This window comes from Sturnira hondurensis, unplaced genomic scaffold (genome assembly GCF_014824575.4).
Source record: "Sturnira hondurensis isolate 20B ecotype Veracruz unplaced genomic scaffold, ASM1482457v3 Scaffold0018097, whole genome shotgun sequence".
Lineage (NCBI taxonomy): Eukaryota > Metazoa > Chordata > Mammalia > Chiroptera > Phyllostomidae > Sturnira > Sturnira hondurensis.
Genome location: NW_028090728.1, coordinates 460284 through 476237, shown reverse-complemented (window position 1 = coordinate 476237; position 15954 = coordinate 460284). Strand labels below are relative to the sequence as shown.

General features: G+C 38.7%; 1 protein-coding gene, 1 non-coding gene and 1 pseudogene across 5 annotated transcripts in view; 2 read left to right on the top strand and 1 right to left on the bottom strand.

The window, feature by feature from the left end:
- NCOR1 (nuclear receptor corepressor 1) overlaps positions 1–15954 on the top strand; it is a 229829-nt gene that overhangs the window by 155442 nt on the left and 58433 nt on the right. For all 4 annotated transcript variants that reach the window (XM_037068881.1, XM_037068883.1, XM_037068884.1 and 1 more), the window contains exons 21-22: positions 8295–8424; positions 11169–11364. In XM_037068881.1, the coding sequence (XP_036924776.1) occupies positions 8295–8424; positions 11169–11364 (326 nt within the window). The remainder of the gene's footprint in view (positions 1–8294; positions 8425–11168; positions 11365–15954) is intronic.
- On the bottom strand, positions 9212–9301 carry LOC119002833 (U5 spliceosomal RNA). Its single transcript, XR_005069826.1, has one exon. It is a non-coding gene; the product is annotated as a U5 spliceosomal RNA (small nuclear RNA).
- LOC119002744 (ferritin light chain-like) lies at positions 11969–14480 on the top strand (annotated as a pseudogene).

Sequence of the window (15954 nt, the reverse complement as noted above, 5' to 3'; positions counted from 1 at the left end):
TCCCACTTGGTCGTGGTGTATGATGGTTTTGATGTATTGTTGGATGCGATTTGCCAATATTTTATTGAGCATTTTAGCGTCTATGTTCATCAGTGATATTGGCCTGAAGTTTTCTTTCTTTGTTGTGTCTCTATCTGGCTTTGGAATTAGGATGATGCTGGCTTCATAAAAAGAGTTGGGCATCCAACTCTATTGGATTTCCCTTCTTCTGGATTTTTTGGAATAGTCTATGAAGAATCGGGGTTATTTCTTTCTTAAAAGCTTTGTACAATTCTCCTGTGAAACTATCTGGTCCAGGGCTTTTGTGCAATGGGAGTTTTTTGATTACTTCTTCAATTTCATCTGCTGTTATTGGGCTGTTCAGGTTTTCTGCTTCTTTTTCATTGAGTTTTGGAAGATTATATTTTTCTAGAAATTTGTCCATTTCACCTAGGTTTTCAAATTTCTTGCCATACAGCTCTGCATAGTAATTTCTTACAATCCCTTCTATTTCTGTGGTATCAGTTGTAATCTCTCCTCTTTCATTTCTGATTGTGTTTACTTGGGTCCTCTCTCTTCTATTCTAGATGAGCCTACTTAAAGGTTTGTCTATTTTGTTTATCTTTTCAAAAAACCAACACCTGGATTCATTGATCCTTAGAATTGTGCTTTTATTCTCTCTGTTGTTTAATTCTGCTCTGATCTTGGTTATTTCCTTCCTTCTACTTGCTCTGGGATGTCTTTGTTGTTGTTCCTGGAGTTCTTGCAGGCGTCAGGTTAGGTTGTTTATTTGAAATGTTTCTATTTTCTTTAGGTAAGCCTGTATTGCTATGAACTTCCCTGTCAGGGAAGTGGCCTTGGCCACATCCCATCAATTTTGGGTTGTTGTGAGTTCATTTTCATTTGTTTCCAGAAACTTTTTGATTTCTTCCCTGATTTTTATGTTGACCCATTCGCTGTTTAATAGCATACCATTCAGTCTCCATGATTTTGGGTGTTTTGGGTTTTTTCCTGTAGGGTTAGTTTCCAATTTCAGTCCCTTGTGATCAGAGAAAATGCTTGGTATGATTTCTATTTTCTTAAATTTGTTGAGTCTCGTTTTGTGTCCTATCATGTGGTCTATCTTGGAAAATATTCCATGTGCATTTGAAAAGAATGTGTATTTAGCTTCTTTGGGATGAAGGGCTGTATATATATCAGTTAGGTCCATTTCATCTAGATTGTTGTTTAATGCTGCAATATCTTTGTTGATATTTTGTTTGGAAGATCTTTCCATTTTTGACAGTGGGGTGTTTAAATGCCCTACTATAATTGTGTTGCTGTCAATATCTTTCTTGAGGTCCTCTAGGATTTTCTTTATATATTTGGGTGCTCCTGTGTTGGGTGCATATATATTTATGATGTTAATCTCTTCTTGGTGGATTCTTCCCTTGAGCAATATGAAGTGACCTTCTGGGTCTGTCTTTATGGCCCTTTTTTTGAAGTCTATTTTGTCTGATATGAGAATTGCTACCCTGGCTTTTTTTTCTTGCCCATTTGCTTGGAAAATTTGTTTCTCTCCTTTCACTTTTAGTCTGTGGTGGTCTTTTGACCTGAGGTAGGTCTCTTGTAGGCAGCATATGTGTGGGTCATGCTTTCTTATCCATTCAGCTGTTCTGTGTGTTTTAATTGGAGCATTTAATCCATTTACATTTCAGGTTATTATTGAAAGGTACTTATTCATTGCCATTTATGTACCTGTGTTCCTCTCCGTCTCTCACTTTTCCTTCCTTTCCTTAAAGCAGCCCTTTTAGTACTTCTTGTAGAGCTGGTTTGGTGGAAGCGTATTCTTTTAGACTTCTTTTGTCTTGGAAGCTCTTTATTTGGCCTTCTATCTTGATTGAGAGCCCTGCTGGGTACAGTAGCCTTGGTTGTAGGCCTCTGTTTCTCATTACTTGGAATATTTCTTGCCATTCTCTTCTTGCTTGGAATATTTCCATTGAGAAGTCAGTAGCCAGCCTTATTGGGACCCCCTTGTATGTTACTTCCTCTTTCTCCCTTGCTGCCTTTGGGATTTTCTGTTTGTCTTGGAGGTTTGCCATTTTAATGATGATGTGTCTTGCAGTAGGCCTCTTTGGGTTCCACCTGCTTGGGACTCTCTGTGATTCCTGGATCCGTGTGACTTTATCTCTCGTCAACTTAGGAAAATTTTCCGTTATTACTCTTTCAAGTAGGTTTTCTATCCCTTGTTCCTCTTCCTCTCCTTCTGGTATTCCTATTACTCGGATATTATTATGTTTCATGTTGACTTGCATTTCTCTTAAATTCTCCTCATTCTTTTCATTCTCTTTTCTATTACTTGGTTTGTCTGGCAGATTCTTTCTATCCTGTCTTCGATCTCACTCATGCGATCTTCCGCCATATCGATTCTATTCTTCATTCCTTCTACTGTGTTCTTCAGTTCAGAAATTTTATTCTTCATTTCCTCTTGGCCTTTACTGATGGTTTCTGTTTCCTTTTTCATGTTGGTATAGTTTGCAGAGAGTTCATTGTAGCTCTCCTGCAGTTTCTGGTAGCTCATTGTAAGCTCTTTGAATTTTCTGATAACCAGTGCTTTGAATTCCACATTGGATAGTTGACTTGCCTCTATTTCATCTAAAATTCTTTCTGAGGCTTCCTCCTTTTCTTTCATTTGGGGATTGTTTCTTTGTCTTCCCATTGTTTGTGATACTCTTCTTGTTGGCCTCAGCTTCTTAAATTGATCTGTTCTGGTTCCCTGGGTTTATGGTATGAATTTCTGTGGTAGGATACCTATGAAATTCAGTGGTGCAGTCTCCTGTAGGTATCTTGGTGTTCTCCCCTTCCACCTACTCCTTTCTTTATTGTGCGTGTGTGATCAGTTCGAGGGGGAGGCAAAATGGTTTATGATAGCAGAAGATTATTTTATGTTATTTACAGAGACAGTGGGCAGAGAAGAAATAGACAATCTTTAGGCTATGTATAGAGTTAACCGTGCTCTTCGACCGAGCTTGCCACTTTTAGGAAAGGATGGATATAAGTTAAGTCTCTTGTTGGGAAGGGGGTGGTTGTGAGTTGTATCTAGAAAGCAGTGTGGTTGCTGGTGGTCAGATTTTGAGGTAAGGTGCGAGTACAGATTAGTAACTGGGTGTAGCATGTGATGAAATAGTGTAATAGAATTCAGGAACCTGTAAGGTGGTCTATGGTCCAAGAGATGTGTTATGAAGTATTACCGTTGTATAGAACAGCTCTTATTTACAATAATATTAGGGCAACACTCACGTGATACACTGTATGTTATGTGTCTAAATGGGGGTTATAGAGCTTGGGCAGGATGGCAAAGGAAAGCAAGTGAAGTATAGAAAATTAGCAATACACTGTGTAGGAAAGACCATTGGGAACCTGTCAGGTAGTACAATATAATTAGCCAGGACTAAGAAACCTGTACAGAAAGAGAAGGTATACAAAGATATTCTTTAAATAAAAAAAAAGAAGTAAGAATAATGCAAAAAAATAATAATACACCTAAAAGAAAACTAAGCAACACACAAACAAACAATCCAACACACACATACACACACAGAAGTCAGGAGAAAAGAGGAATAAGTGGAAAATTTGGGAAGAACGGAAGGACGAAAACTGGACAAAAAGAAAAAGAAATGAGGGACAGAGTATTGAAAGATAGAGCAACAATACAGTTTAAAAGATATAAGATTACTTACAAAAGAAGTAGAGAGGGAAAAAAGGGGGGAAGGGGAAAAAAAAACCACACACACACACACACACACACTGAAAAAAAAAGCCACCCTTCCTTTGTCAGTTTCAAACTGTCCAAACTGGTTTTTCTGGTTGTGGCTCTCCAGGCCTCTCTGAGGGCAGGTATGCAGGTGCGGGAGCCAGGCTAGTGGATTGGGATGTGGACGCCCAGACCCCTGGGAGGCTGCCTGTGTCCCGCGGTATCTGGCACTGTCCTTCTCAGTCCCATGGCAGGACCCAGGTGTTCCCACCCCTCCCCTGGATGGCTGGTGGGTGGTTGGGCTGTGAGGCAAGCTGCTGTCGCAGAACACCTCAGTTCACTTTTCCAGTAGAGACTTCTCCACAAAGCCTGTCTCTCAGCCAAGCCCAATCCCAAAAGATCGGCAACGACAGTGTCCTTCTTAAATCCCCCAGGCTGGTGGGCTGACGACCACAGAGTACGTAGTGGAATAGGGTCCTCTGCGGCTGCCACCCTTTACATTAACTTAAGCCCACAGGTCTCTGCCCAGTTTTATCCAGCCTGCCTGGACGGGGAGAGGGGAGTTGATTCTCTCCCTCGGACCCTATAGCAGGCCCACGGCTCCCTCGAAATCTGTTGCAGGCCCACTGGGCGCCCGGCCTCTGGAGTTCCCTCCGCCACAGGCGTCCCGACGGGGCCTCTGTTTCCCACTGATGGTGCTGGCCCAGATTGCCCACCACTTCTCACCCGTACTCTTGCACCGCTGGAGGTCGCCTGCCTTGGGTACACCGCGGGCACAGCCCACCGCCTAGGAGGTCTCGGGCAGAGCCGCTTTTGTCCTCACTTGCCTTCTGGAGTCCTCGCTGACCTGCAGCTGTCTGGTTCCTCTGTCACACTCTCTAGTCTCTGATTTTCATAAATGTTGGGGAATTGTTGGTTGATTATGCTGTTCTTCGGTAGATCCGCCTGGATTTTCTACCAGATGCACGAGAGCTGGGTTCCCTCCCTGCTACTCTCTCACCATCTTCCCGAGTTCCTCCACTAATCATTATTTTTTAATGAAAAGAGTATAGGCCCAAGTCAGATAGCTCACTTGATTAGAGCATCCTCCTGAGACACCAAGGTTGCAGGTTTGATTCCCAGTTACAACACATACAAGAATCAACCAATCAATGCATGAAGAAGTGGAACAACAAATTGATGTTTCTCTTTCTCTCCCCCTTTCTTCTTTTGCTATAAAATCAATAAATTTAAAAAGAAAAAATGATTATATATTTGTTTACATTATTTGCTGTATGCATTCCATATAATAGCAGAAAGCGGGATTTCAGCTGTCAAAGTTGCAAACTAAACCACAGGTCACTATTATGGTTTCTGTGTCTTTTTTTATGCTTTTGGAAGTTTTCACTAACTTCCTTGGACATTCTTATAACCATTATTTTGAATTTTATATCTCATAGTTGTCTTGCCTTCATTTCATTCAGTTCTTTTTCTGGAGGTTTCTCCTTTCATTTAGGACCTTTTTCTTTGTCTTTTAACTCTTTTTTAGCAGCATTTTGGCTGCTTCCATGAGTTTCTTTCTATGTATTAGGTAGAGCTGCTATGTCTCTTGGACTTGCCAGAGTGGTCTTGTGCAGTAGGTATCCTTAGGACCCAGTGACACAGTCTCCCCAGTCTCACACACTATGTACTCCAGGTGCACCCCTGTGTGGTGCACTGTCCTGTTGTAGTTGAGCCTTGATTTTTGTTGGTGTTATTGGGAGGGGTTGACCCCCAGCCATACCAACTTTGAGGACTGGCTGCGACTATGTTGGAGAGGCTGCTGTGCAGGAGTCAATCCCATAGAGCTGGACAGTGGAGTTTTGCTTCAGTGGAGTTTTGCTCCTCACTGAGTTTGCCCCTTAAGAGTGTTGCTTGTGGAGGTAGTTGGGTTGTAACCTGGTGTGGTCTGAGGCTGTTCACCACATGCGATAGCTATGGGGCCTCCCAGGAAGTGTGGAGTCAGCTACTGCCTGTGTCCTTTTGGGGGCCACCTGGCATGAGCTACAGAGCAGTCCAAAGATGGCTGCTATTTGTGTTGGGCTTGGAGGTGCCCAGGAAAGGCTAAACTGTGAACCAAGGTAGGCTGTTGCTAGTGCTGGGCCTGGGGCAGATTAGCAAGAGGTTGGGGGCAAGCAGAGACCAGGTGCTGCTTATGTGAGGAATTTTAGGAAAATTTCATAGCATGAGGGAAGAAAGGCCAGTGTGTTGTGGCCAGGTGACTCAGTTGGAGCATCATCCTTTACACCAAAAGGTTGCAGTTCACTGTCCAGTCAGGGTGTGTACCTCGGTTGTGTTATCAGTCCCTTCTTGGGAGGCGATTGATGTGTTTCTCTCTCCCTCTCTCCCCCTCTCTCTTCTTTTGTAAAATGAATAAACATATCCTTGGGTGAGGATTTTAGAAAAAGAGAGAGATGCCTGTTGTATGGAAACACCACTGGAAATGGGTTGGATGGGCCTGCAAGTTGGGTGGGGTGGGGTCTCAGAGAATCACCGGGGGAGGGAGGGATAGTGTGAACCAGGTTGATGGAGACTGGAATATGGCACCCACCTCTTAGCTCTGAATGAGGGGAGGTTCTCAGAAAAAGAACAATGGCTTCTGCCAGCACTTTGGTTTGGCAAAAAGCTGCTGTACGCCAACCACCCTCCCCGAACCACCTTCCGGCCCGATACCTGAAAATTTAGTTCCCCTTGTATGTCTCTGGTTTCTTTCACACTGCTGCTCCTGTGCTCAGAGGCAGTGGGTCCATGTAAATCCACACGTGGGCCCTTTAAGAGGAACTGCCTAAAACTTGGAGCAGCCTTCTGTCTCACTCAGCCACCATCCCTGCTGGTTCTTACAGCCAGAAGTTATGGGGACTTCTCCTCCCAGCCCTAGAATTGTGGGCTGGGGAGTCTGGTGTGGAGCTGGGACCTCTCACTCCTCAGAGGGGACTGGGACCTCCACAACCAAGATATCCCTCCTGGTTTTAAACTGCCACACATGTGGGAGTGGGAATAGCCTATTCCTTGTCTCATGTGTCTTCTTTTTTAAATTTCTAGTTGTAGGATCTCCATTCAGCCAGATTTCATGCAGTTCTGAATGATGGTGGTTCTGTAGTTTAGTTATACTTTTGATGCGGTTGTGTGAGTATTTGGGTACCTCATTTACCTATGCCACCATCTTTATTGGAAGTGTTAGGCATTCTTTAATGAAACGTCTCATCTAAAATAAAGATATCTATGTTTTACACTGGTGGTTTTGGTAACTGTATTTATAAATGGAGGAAAAATTAGGGTATAAGTTCATCTAAATGAGGGAGCGTCCTAAGAGATGAACATGATAGTCATCTTGAAATTCAGAAATTCCTTGAAACTACATGGTAGTCTCTGAACGACATTTCTAAAGTCTATATTTTCAAATTTTCAAAATAACACTTTGTTTTCTGAGTATTTAATCCCTTTATTTTTATATAAAATAGAAATTTTCCGCCCTGGCTGGTGTAGCTCAGTGGATTGAGCACAGGCCTGCAAACCAGACAATTGAGGTTCGATTCCCAGTCAAGGCACATGACTGGGTTGCAGGCCAGTTCCCAGCATGGGACACATGAGAGGCAACCATACATTGATATTTCTCTCCCTCTCTCCTTCCCTTCCCCTCTAAAGATAAATAAATAAAATCTTTTAAAAAATAAAATAAAATATAAATTTTCTTCATACATTTTAATTTCCTTACCAATTTATAGCTTTTAAAATGTACTTTCCCCCAATAATTGACATTGGGAAATATAATCAAGCCCATTAATGTATGGTACTATTGTATGATTTTTCTTCTCCATATATGGGGTGTTCTAGGCTCAAGTATACATATTGAAAATGAATGATGGCAGTGGAGTATAAGATGGCAGATACTGTGGTGCACGGAGGACAATCTTGTCTGTCTGGAAGTGCAGCTGCTATGCTGGTTTCATGTCTCCATTTTGTTCCGTTTTTTCATAAGAAACCAGGTGTATGGGATTCTAGGTAAAATTCTCAGTTTTAGAATGGTGGTGGTCTACTCAAATGTTTTTAAAATATTCTGATTCTTACAAACCATTTTTAAGGATCTAGGTAAAACCTAGATCCTTTGGAAATCCTTACAAACCATTTTTATAAACTAGGTAACTAGTTTGTAACCTATGTTAGTGGTAAATTATTACCTAACATGTTATGATGGCACTTGCTCAGACTGTTTTGTTGGTTAGATGCAGATAATTAAGTTCAGATAAATTTCAACCCATAAATCAACATTAAGTTTCTTTATCAGTAAATTTAGCATTATAGATTCAAATCTCTTACAAGGGTCATGTGATGTGTATGTGTACATGTTGAGTTAGAAGAAATTATGGTGATTGTATCCATGGTGGGGCATAAGCAGATTTATAGTTGTTTATATAGAAAATAATACAATACTAAATAAATAATAATGCAAGAATAAACTCTGTATTTCAGGAACCATAACTCTAAACTTACCTTAGCCCCACCCTGTATTTAAAGTCTTAGATAAGACTGTGTTAACTTATCCTTTTGTAATTGCCAATTATAGAATGTTTCCTATGGACTCAAAGCCTTCAATGCTAAACCCCACTGGATCTATACTGGTGTCATCCCAAATGAAACCAAATCCACTGGATCTGCCACAGCTTCAGCATCGAGCTGCTGTTATCCCACCAATGGTAAGTTTTCAGTATGAGTAAGAAAAGTAAAGTTGAAAAACAAAGACCTTTAAAGACATTGTTTCTGTTCTTTAATGTGTACTTGACTTTTTATTTTTTTATCCTCATCCATGGACATGTTCTTTGATTTTAGAGAAAGGAGAAGGGAGGGAGAAGGAGGGGTAGAGAAACATCAATGTGAAAGACAAACATCAATCCGTTGCCTCTCCTATGCACCCCGCCTGGGACCAAACCTTGTAGCCTAGGCATGTGCCCTGACTGGGAACTTTACCCACAGCCTTTCTTTTTAGGGGATGTTGCCCTAACCAACTGAACCACACCAGCAAGGGCTAGGTAGTACTTGATTTAAAAAGAAAAATTTATCATCTTAGCCCTGACCAGCTCAGTTGGTTGGGAGGACACAAAGCAAATGGTCACCGAGTTGAGACCCCTGTCAGGGCACATGCCCGGGTTGCAGGTTCCGTTCCTGGATGGGGTGCATTATGAGAAGCAGCCAATTTATGTTTTTCTATTGCACTGATGTTTATCTACCTCTCTTTCTCCCCTCCTTCTCTGTGTAAAAATAAATGTAAAAAATGTTTTTAAAATTTATAATCATAACTCTTTTTAAGTGTACAGTTCAATAGTGTTAATTATATTCCTGTTGTTGTGAAACAGATCTCCAAAATTTTTTCATCTTGTAAAACTGAGATTCTATTCCCATTAAACCATTAACTCCCATTTTCCACCTCATCCAGCCCCTGTAACCACCATTCTGCAGTATTTTCTGTTTTAGGAATTTGGGTACTTTAGATACCGTACAATATCTTTTTCCTCCCCACGGAAATCTTTAGTAAAAGGCGAAAGATTTATACGATCTGAAGAGAAACCAGAGTATCATACAATATCTTTTTATGACTGGTTTATTTCATTCAGCATAATGTCCTCAAGGCTAATTTACAACATTGCAGAATTTTTTAAGACTTATAATACCCCATTTTGTTTATTATGTATCTGCTGGGTAGACAGATTTATTGTGGTGATTGATTGACATGGTTATTTCCAAGGAGGGGGGGACAAAAATACAATGCTCTAGCCATAAATATTAGTAACATGTTGCTTTTTTTTTTCACCTGATGATGGTAGAAGAATAAACAGGTAACTAGGTTTTGAATATTTAGAATGAAATGTATAGATTGTGGCTAATTTCAGTATACAGTTTCCATCCTAGTTTTATTTAATGTCTACATTAAGGTGTAGATACCTTAATGTCTACAAGCTTGAATATCTTTTAATAATGAATTCCAATCTTGGATATTGTTTTTTTGCTTAATTATATTTTAGCTCCTGCTTTATTTCAGAGAATACAAATTTGTTTCTTTCCTTGATAATTGGGAAAAGTTAAGTTGTGCTTACGATAGCCTCACAAAAAAGATAAACATTTGTTTATTCATTGATTTATTCTAGTGGATATTTATTGAGTGCCCATTTCAAGACAACATTTTTAATGCTGTTTGGAATACATACATATCACAGTCTGTAACTTCAAAAAGTGCAGAGATTGGTCTTGATAATAAGACCAATTGTAATAGAAAAAATCATTATAAATGTTAAAATGAGACCTTTTGTCTCAGTGAGATATGTAATGAAGATTTCACTTAGGAAATAATACTTTGGTTAGACCAGAATAGTTCATTGGCTTTTTATAGCAAAAAGAGGAAAAGCCACTTTTACATATAAACCAAAGCAGAGAAGCAAGAAAATTATGTGTGTTTACATTCAGAGAAAAAAAATTCTACTTATAGTAGCAGAAAAAAACATGGAAGTCTTTAGATAACAAGCCCTACAAGAGGCCAGCTCTCTATTCTTCTCAGGACTATTCTGTATCCATGAAATAATGGACTGTATAAGAGGCTGTTTAATTAGTATTAGACACAGCAGCTTGGGTCTTTAATGAAGTGTGAGATACAAAATAAAGAAAACAAACATATAATTGCAGTTTCTCATAAGTGCTATGTACTGTGAATGAAGTAAACTGGCTACAATAAGAAGGAAAATGGGGAGGGAGTTATAAATAGGGTGGGTGTACAGTTCTTCATATGGAAAATAATATAATTAATAAATAATACAAGAATAAACTTTCACAACTGTATTCATAACTGTAAACCTACTTTTGCTCCACCCAGTATGCTATTGAATGATTAGGGATGGCCTGTCTAAAGAACTAACTTTTAATTTCCAGCTGGAGAATTGACATGTTAATAAATTAGTTTTGGGGGTAAAGAAATAGATTAGTCAAGGATGACTGCCAGTGTTGGGCTAAGCTACTGAGGTTCTATTTTCTAAAATGGAGATCACTAAATGAGAAGCACTGAGTTTAGAAAATGAAAAATTCAGTTGTGAATATAGGTGTTGAAGTATCTAAAGTGGAGTTGTTTGGTAATTTTTATAAGTGTGGACTTTGGAGAAAAATGTCTTAGAAATAGGAATTTATGAGTCATTAACATATAGATAACCTTTAAATCCACAGAAGTGGATATGATTACCTGCTGAGAGGACACAGGGAGGAGTAAGGACTCAGGGCTGAGCCACCAGGGATTTGTTCATCATAAGTTAGAAGTAGACATTATACTTAACAATTGCTTTGATTAAATAATGGTAAAATCAATTCAACCAGTAATATTCCAGAAATAAGCATTAGTTGCAACAGATGGTAATTATTATTATGTTGGTTATGGCATATTTAGATTTTTTCCTTCCTGTAGGTTTCCTGCACCCCATGTAATATACCAATTGGAACCCCAGTGAGCGGCTATGCCCTCTACCAGCGGCACATTAAAGCAATGCATGAATCAGCACTCCTGGAAGAACAGCGGCAGAGGCAAGAACAGATAGATTTGGAATGTAGAAGTTCTCCAGGTCCATGTGGCACCTCCAAAAGTCCAAACAGAGAGTGGGAAGGTAGGTAGAGCTATTACCACAAAGAACTTACCTGAAAGGAAACAAAGCTATACTCAAAGGTAGTGTCCTTTGTGTTTCAAATTTATCAGCGTATCAATTGCTTTATTGTATTTTTTCCAAACAGATAAATTGTTTGCAGTTAAATTGTTAAGTAATGTTAGTATTATTGAATATTCTGATATTTCATCTTTATGCTGGAAGACTGTATAAAAGACATGCTTTATGCTTTTTGTCTGAGTTTTCAAAGTATGAATTATCTTGTCGTCCAAGCAAATCACTGTGAACAGGGTGGTATTCTAATTCTCTGATGTGATGGGAGACAACTTTTACTGTGCGGAACCATTCAGACCCTGACTTAACCTTCTCCTCATCGTTTGTTTACCAGTGTGCGGCCAAGTCGCTGAACCTTTCTGAGCTTTAGCTTTCTCCTTTATAAAGTGCAACTTACTTACCTTACCTACCTTGCTGATATTACAACCTGTAAGAAAGAATGAACATTCAGTATTGTTTTATAACACATGGCTCAGCCTTATTTTATACGTAATATATAATAGTGCATACTAATTAGTATATTAGTTAGGTGCGTATATTAGAAATAGATACCATGAGGGTACTGTTATCATTGTTTACATCACTTGTTATTTCAAGTGACAGATTTGAATTATGCATGCTTTTTTTCATTGGTACATGATACACTTTTTTATTTTAAAGAAGAAAGGGAATGATTTCTAAATTTTAATAAGTTCTGGTGTAGTTAGAAGATGGCACATGTGTTCTGGTTGGTAATTAATTTATGGACCATATGCTACGATGTTCTTAGAATATAAGGATATTAAAATCTTCTATGATTATGGCTTAGGTTTTTTTTTTGCAGTTATTTAGAAGACTCTTTGCAGTACCTTTTATAGACAAGAGCTATTAGCTGTAGAATGCCACTCGTTTCAAGGGTAAAAAAGGAACTATGGTATTTAACTGATCCTGCTGACTCCCCACCCCAGGCACGTGAATAATGAGTTAGTAGATAAATGATACACTGAACCTTTTATGTAAGAGTTTTAAATAGAAGATTGTTAGTGTTTTAAACATAAACTTTATGCTAGTAAAAATGAGAACCAGAGTGATAATATCCACCAAAGTTGGGTATATAATAAGTACTGAACGAATATTTCTTGAGTAAAAGTAGAGATATTGATAACTTTTGGGGTTTTAGTATATTACATTTAGAGAATCCTAATCCCTAACTCAATAATTGACATAATGTATACTCAGTAATTACATGTTGAAGGAACGAATTAAATGAACCACAGAATATAAATGGATTTAGCAGATGTGCTTAAGAGCATTCCAGTTACGAGAAAATGTCATTATGAGAATGATAAATTACAGGGTAATTAAAAAGTTTGTTGATCGATTTCTTTCTTTTTAAATCCTCACAGGAGGATATGTTTATTGATTTGAGAGAGAAACATTGATGTGAGAAAGAAACATTGATTGGTTGCCTCCTGTCTGCATTTTGACCAGGGATCGAGCCTGCTACCTTTAGGTGTATGGGACGCCCCAACCAACTGAGCTGCCCAGCCAGGGAGTTGATCTGTTTCTTACATGAATGATTCAGAATAAGTTTTGTGAGGAAGAATTAAAACAAAAAATGATATTCAAATGGTATTTGTGGAACTTATGCTAAAGTTTAACATTATTCAGTTAATAATATAGTTATTTTAGGGCCTCAATAATTTTTTCTTGATCTGTTTTACAAAATGGGTTATATTGGGAGCTGCAAAGACTGAAACAGGTCAGAGCCCCAAATTCTGAGATTCCAAACTGAACTGCATTTCTCTGTGGTCAGTACCATTAATCCATGTTGTTTGGATTCTGGTGGTATCCTAATATTTAATCATAATGTGGTGGTCTTAAAACCAACCTCTATTCATATTTTTTATTAATATGACATCAAGGTATTAATATGACACCAGTTTGGTTCACAGTTACTCTACAAACTGGGACAGTTGATTACATTTTATTCCAAGGTTAAGTTTTGTTTTAAATAATCTACCTAGTATGTTCATTCAATAATTTATTTAACAGGTGCCTGAAGTCTTTCCTGAGTTTATAGCTATCTCAGAGTTCATTGTAAAATATAATCTTCTAAATAATATAACATAACAGTTAAATTGCATCTATATAGAATATTTGACACAAATATTGTTAATGCAACATCACAGAGTAGTTTATAGGATGTTAAAAATAGTGAAAATGTGAGGCAGTACCCTTCGCAGTTCTGGGATCTGTCTCTTCAGCAGGGTTTGGACGAAACAGACCTAGGAACACCCCTTCTTTCCACCTGTCTGCCAGCCTCTTTTGTACTCACCACCTATGGAACCACCTCAGCCATCCTCAGCCTCCAAGACCAGCCAACTTGCCAAAGAACCATTAGCTCCCACATCTGTCAGAATTATTCCCCTGAAGTGAAGGCTGCTATCAATCACCTGGCCAACCTGCATCTACAGGCCTCCTACACCTACCTCTTTCTGGGCTTCTATTTCAACTGCGACAATGTGACTCTGCATGGCATGGGCCACTTCTTCTGAGAGTTGGCCAAGGAGAAGCGTGAGGGCGTTGAGCATCTCTTAAAGCTGCAAGACCAGCGCTGTGACTGCATTCTCTTCTGGGACGTACTGAAGCCTGTCCAAGATGAGAGGGGTAAAACTCAGGGTGCCATGGGAACCACCTTGGCCTTAGAGAAGAACCTGAACCAGGCTCTTTTGCATCTTCGTGTCCTGGGCTCTGCCTGCATGGGTCCTCTTCTCTGTGACTTCCTGAAGAACCATTTCCTGGATGAAGAGGTGAAGCTCATCAAGAAGATGAGTGACCACCTTACTAACACCCAGAGGCTGGCTGCTTCCCAGGCTGGGATGGGCAAGTATCTTTTTGAAAGGTTCACTCTCAAGCAAAGCATGAATAGGAAGCCTTTGGAGTCCAGAGGCTTTTGAGGGGTCCTCTGCATTTCCCTGGTAATCTGGCTTTTGCCTGAGCCTCTCACTGAAACCACTAGTCACCCTTTTAACAACCCTGGAACTGTCTCCCATACATTGGACCAAATGGAAATAATAAAGCTTTTTGCAGCCAAAAAAAAAGAAAGAAAGAGAGAGAGAGAGAGAATGTGGATTTACGTATAAACCATCACTGGTTATATAAACAGTCTGGTATAGTTCACCTAAATTAGGGCCGTGGTTTTGATTTTTCCTTCATGGTCTTGTATAAAAAGTAACAGGCACCACCTGTTGTCTATCTGTTTGATTGTATCATTTTCTCTTAATGTCAGTGCTACAAATAATTACTGTAAATGTGCCCCTTTTAAGTGGCATAAAGCCTTTGTATCTATAGGAAGCTTGAAAAAATATCTTAGGGAAGAATTGTTTTTACTTTCCAGTAATATTTACACAAGTTGACCTTGCTTTAGTTTGAAGCCTTTTTTCTACAGTGAAGGAACTCAAATTTCCAAATGTAGAGATAGAGTTAGAATTGCACTTCTAAAGCTGGTTAACCAAATCTAATTGAAATAAGGGTTCATGCTTTTAGGCAACTGAATCTAGTTTGTTTATTTTGTTTTTGTTGCTTATTTTTTTAGCTCTGAATTTATAATGATTTAAGTAGTTGTACTTAGAACCATATAAATTTTGATTGTTTCTTTTTTTTTAACAACTACTGTGGCAAAGTGGAGTTTTCCACATAATTATAAACCTATTGGGAATGGCAAAACAATCAGACACCGAATTTATAATACAGTATCATGTTAAATTCTCCAGAGAGGAGGAAGTGATTTTGAAGTTGGTTTATTTCATAAATCTTCAGTGGTAGAACACTTACTAATTGTTTTAGTATGTTGAAGAAGGAAAAGTACCATTATCCTGATGGATGTCCCAGAGGCATCTGAAATTCCACACCCAATCCTTCAGAGAGACATTAATGTACTGTGCTTTAGAGGTCAGCATCAGGAATTACATTGCTGTTAAAAAATCCCTGGTAGTGTGACCTTAGTTGGGCAGTTAGGTGTGATTCATTAAGCCTCAGTTCCTTCACCTGTAAAATGGTGTTAAATAATCTAATTAGTCATGAGGGCTAAATGACATAATTCATGTAATACATGGTGCTCTGCACATAGTACATACTAAATGTTAGCTGATATTTCTATAATTTTTTCTATAGTACAGTAAAAAAAAAAAGGATCGAGGAAGAGGTTTAGCTATTTGAAGGTAGAAGACTTTTTATTCAGAGGATAAGATTACGTACCTAAAAAGCCTAATAAGAGTAAACTGAAAAGTTATTAGAGCCGAAGGGAACATTTGTTAAGATTCTAAGAAAAAATTATTATACAGATATCTGCATCTTTCTGTCCTATATATCTATAAACTCATATATGAAAAAGGTAGTTTTCCTAGCAACAATATATGATATGGGTAAATAATTTTTAACACAAATGTGTAAGATCTACATGAAAATATATAGGTTTTTTAATTAGAAAACTCATTATTATAAAATGTCAAGTTTTCTGTGTTCATAAATTTAATGCAAGTCCAGTGAAAATTCCAG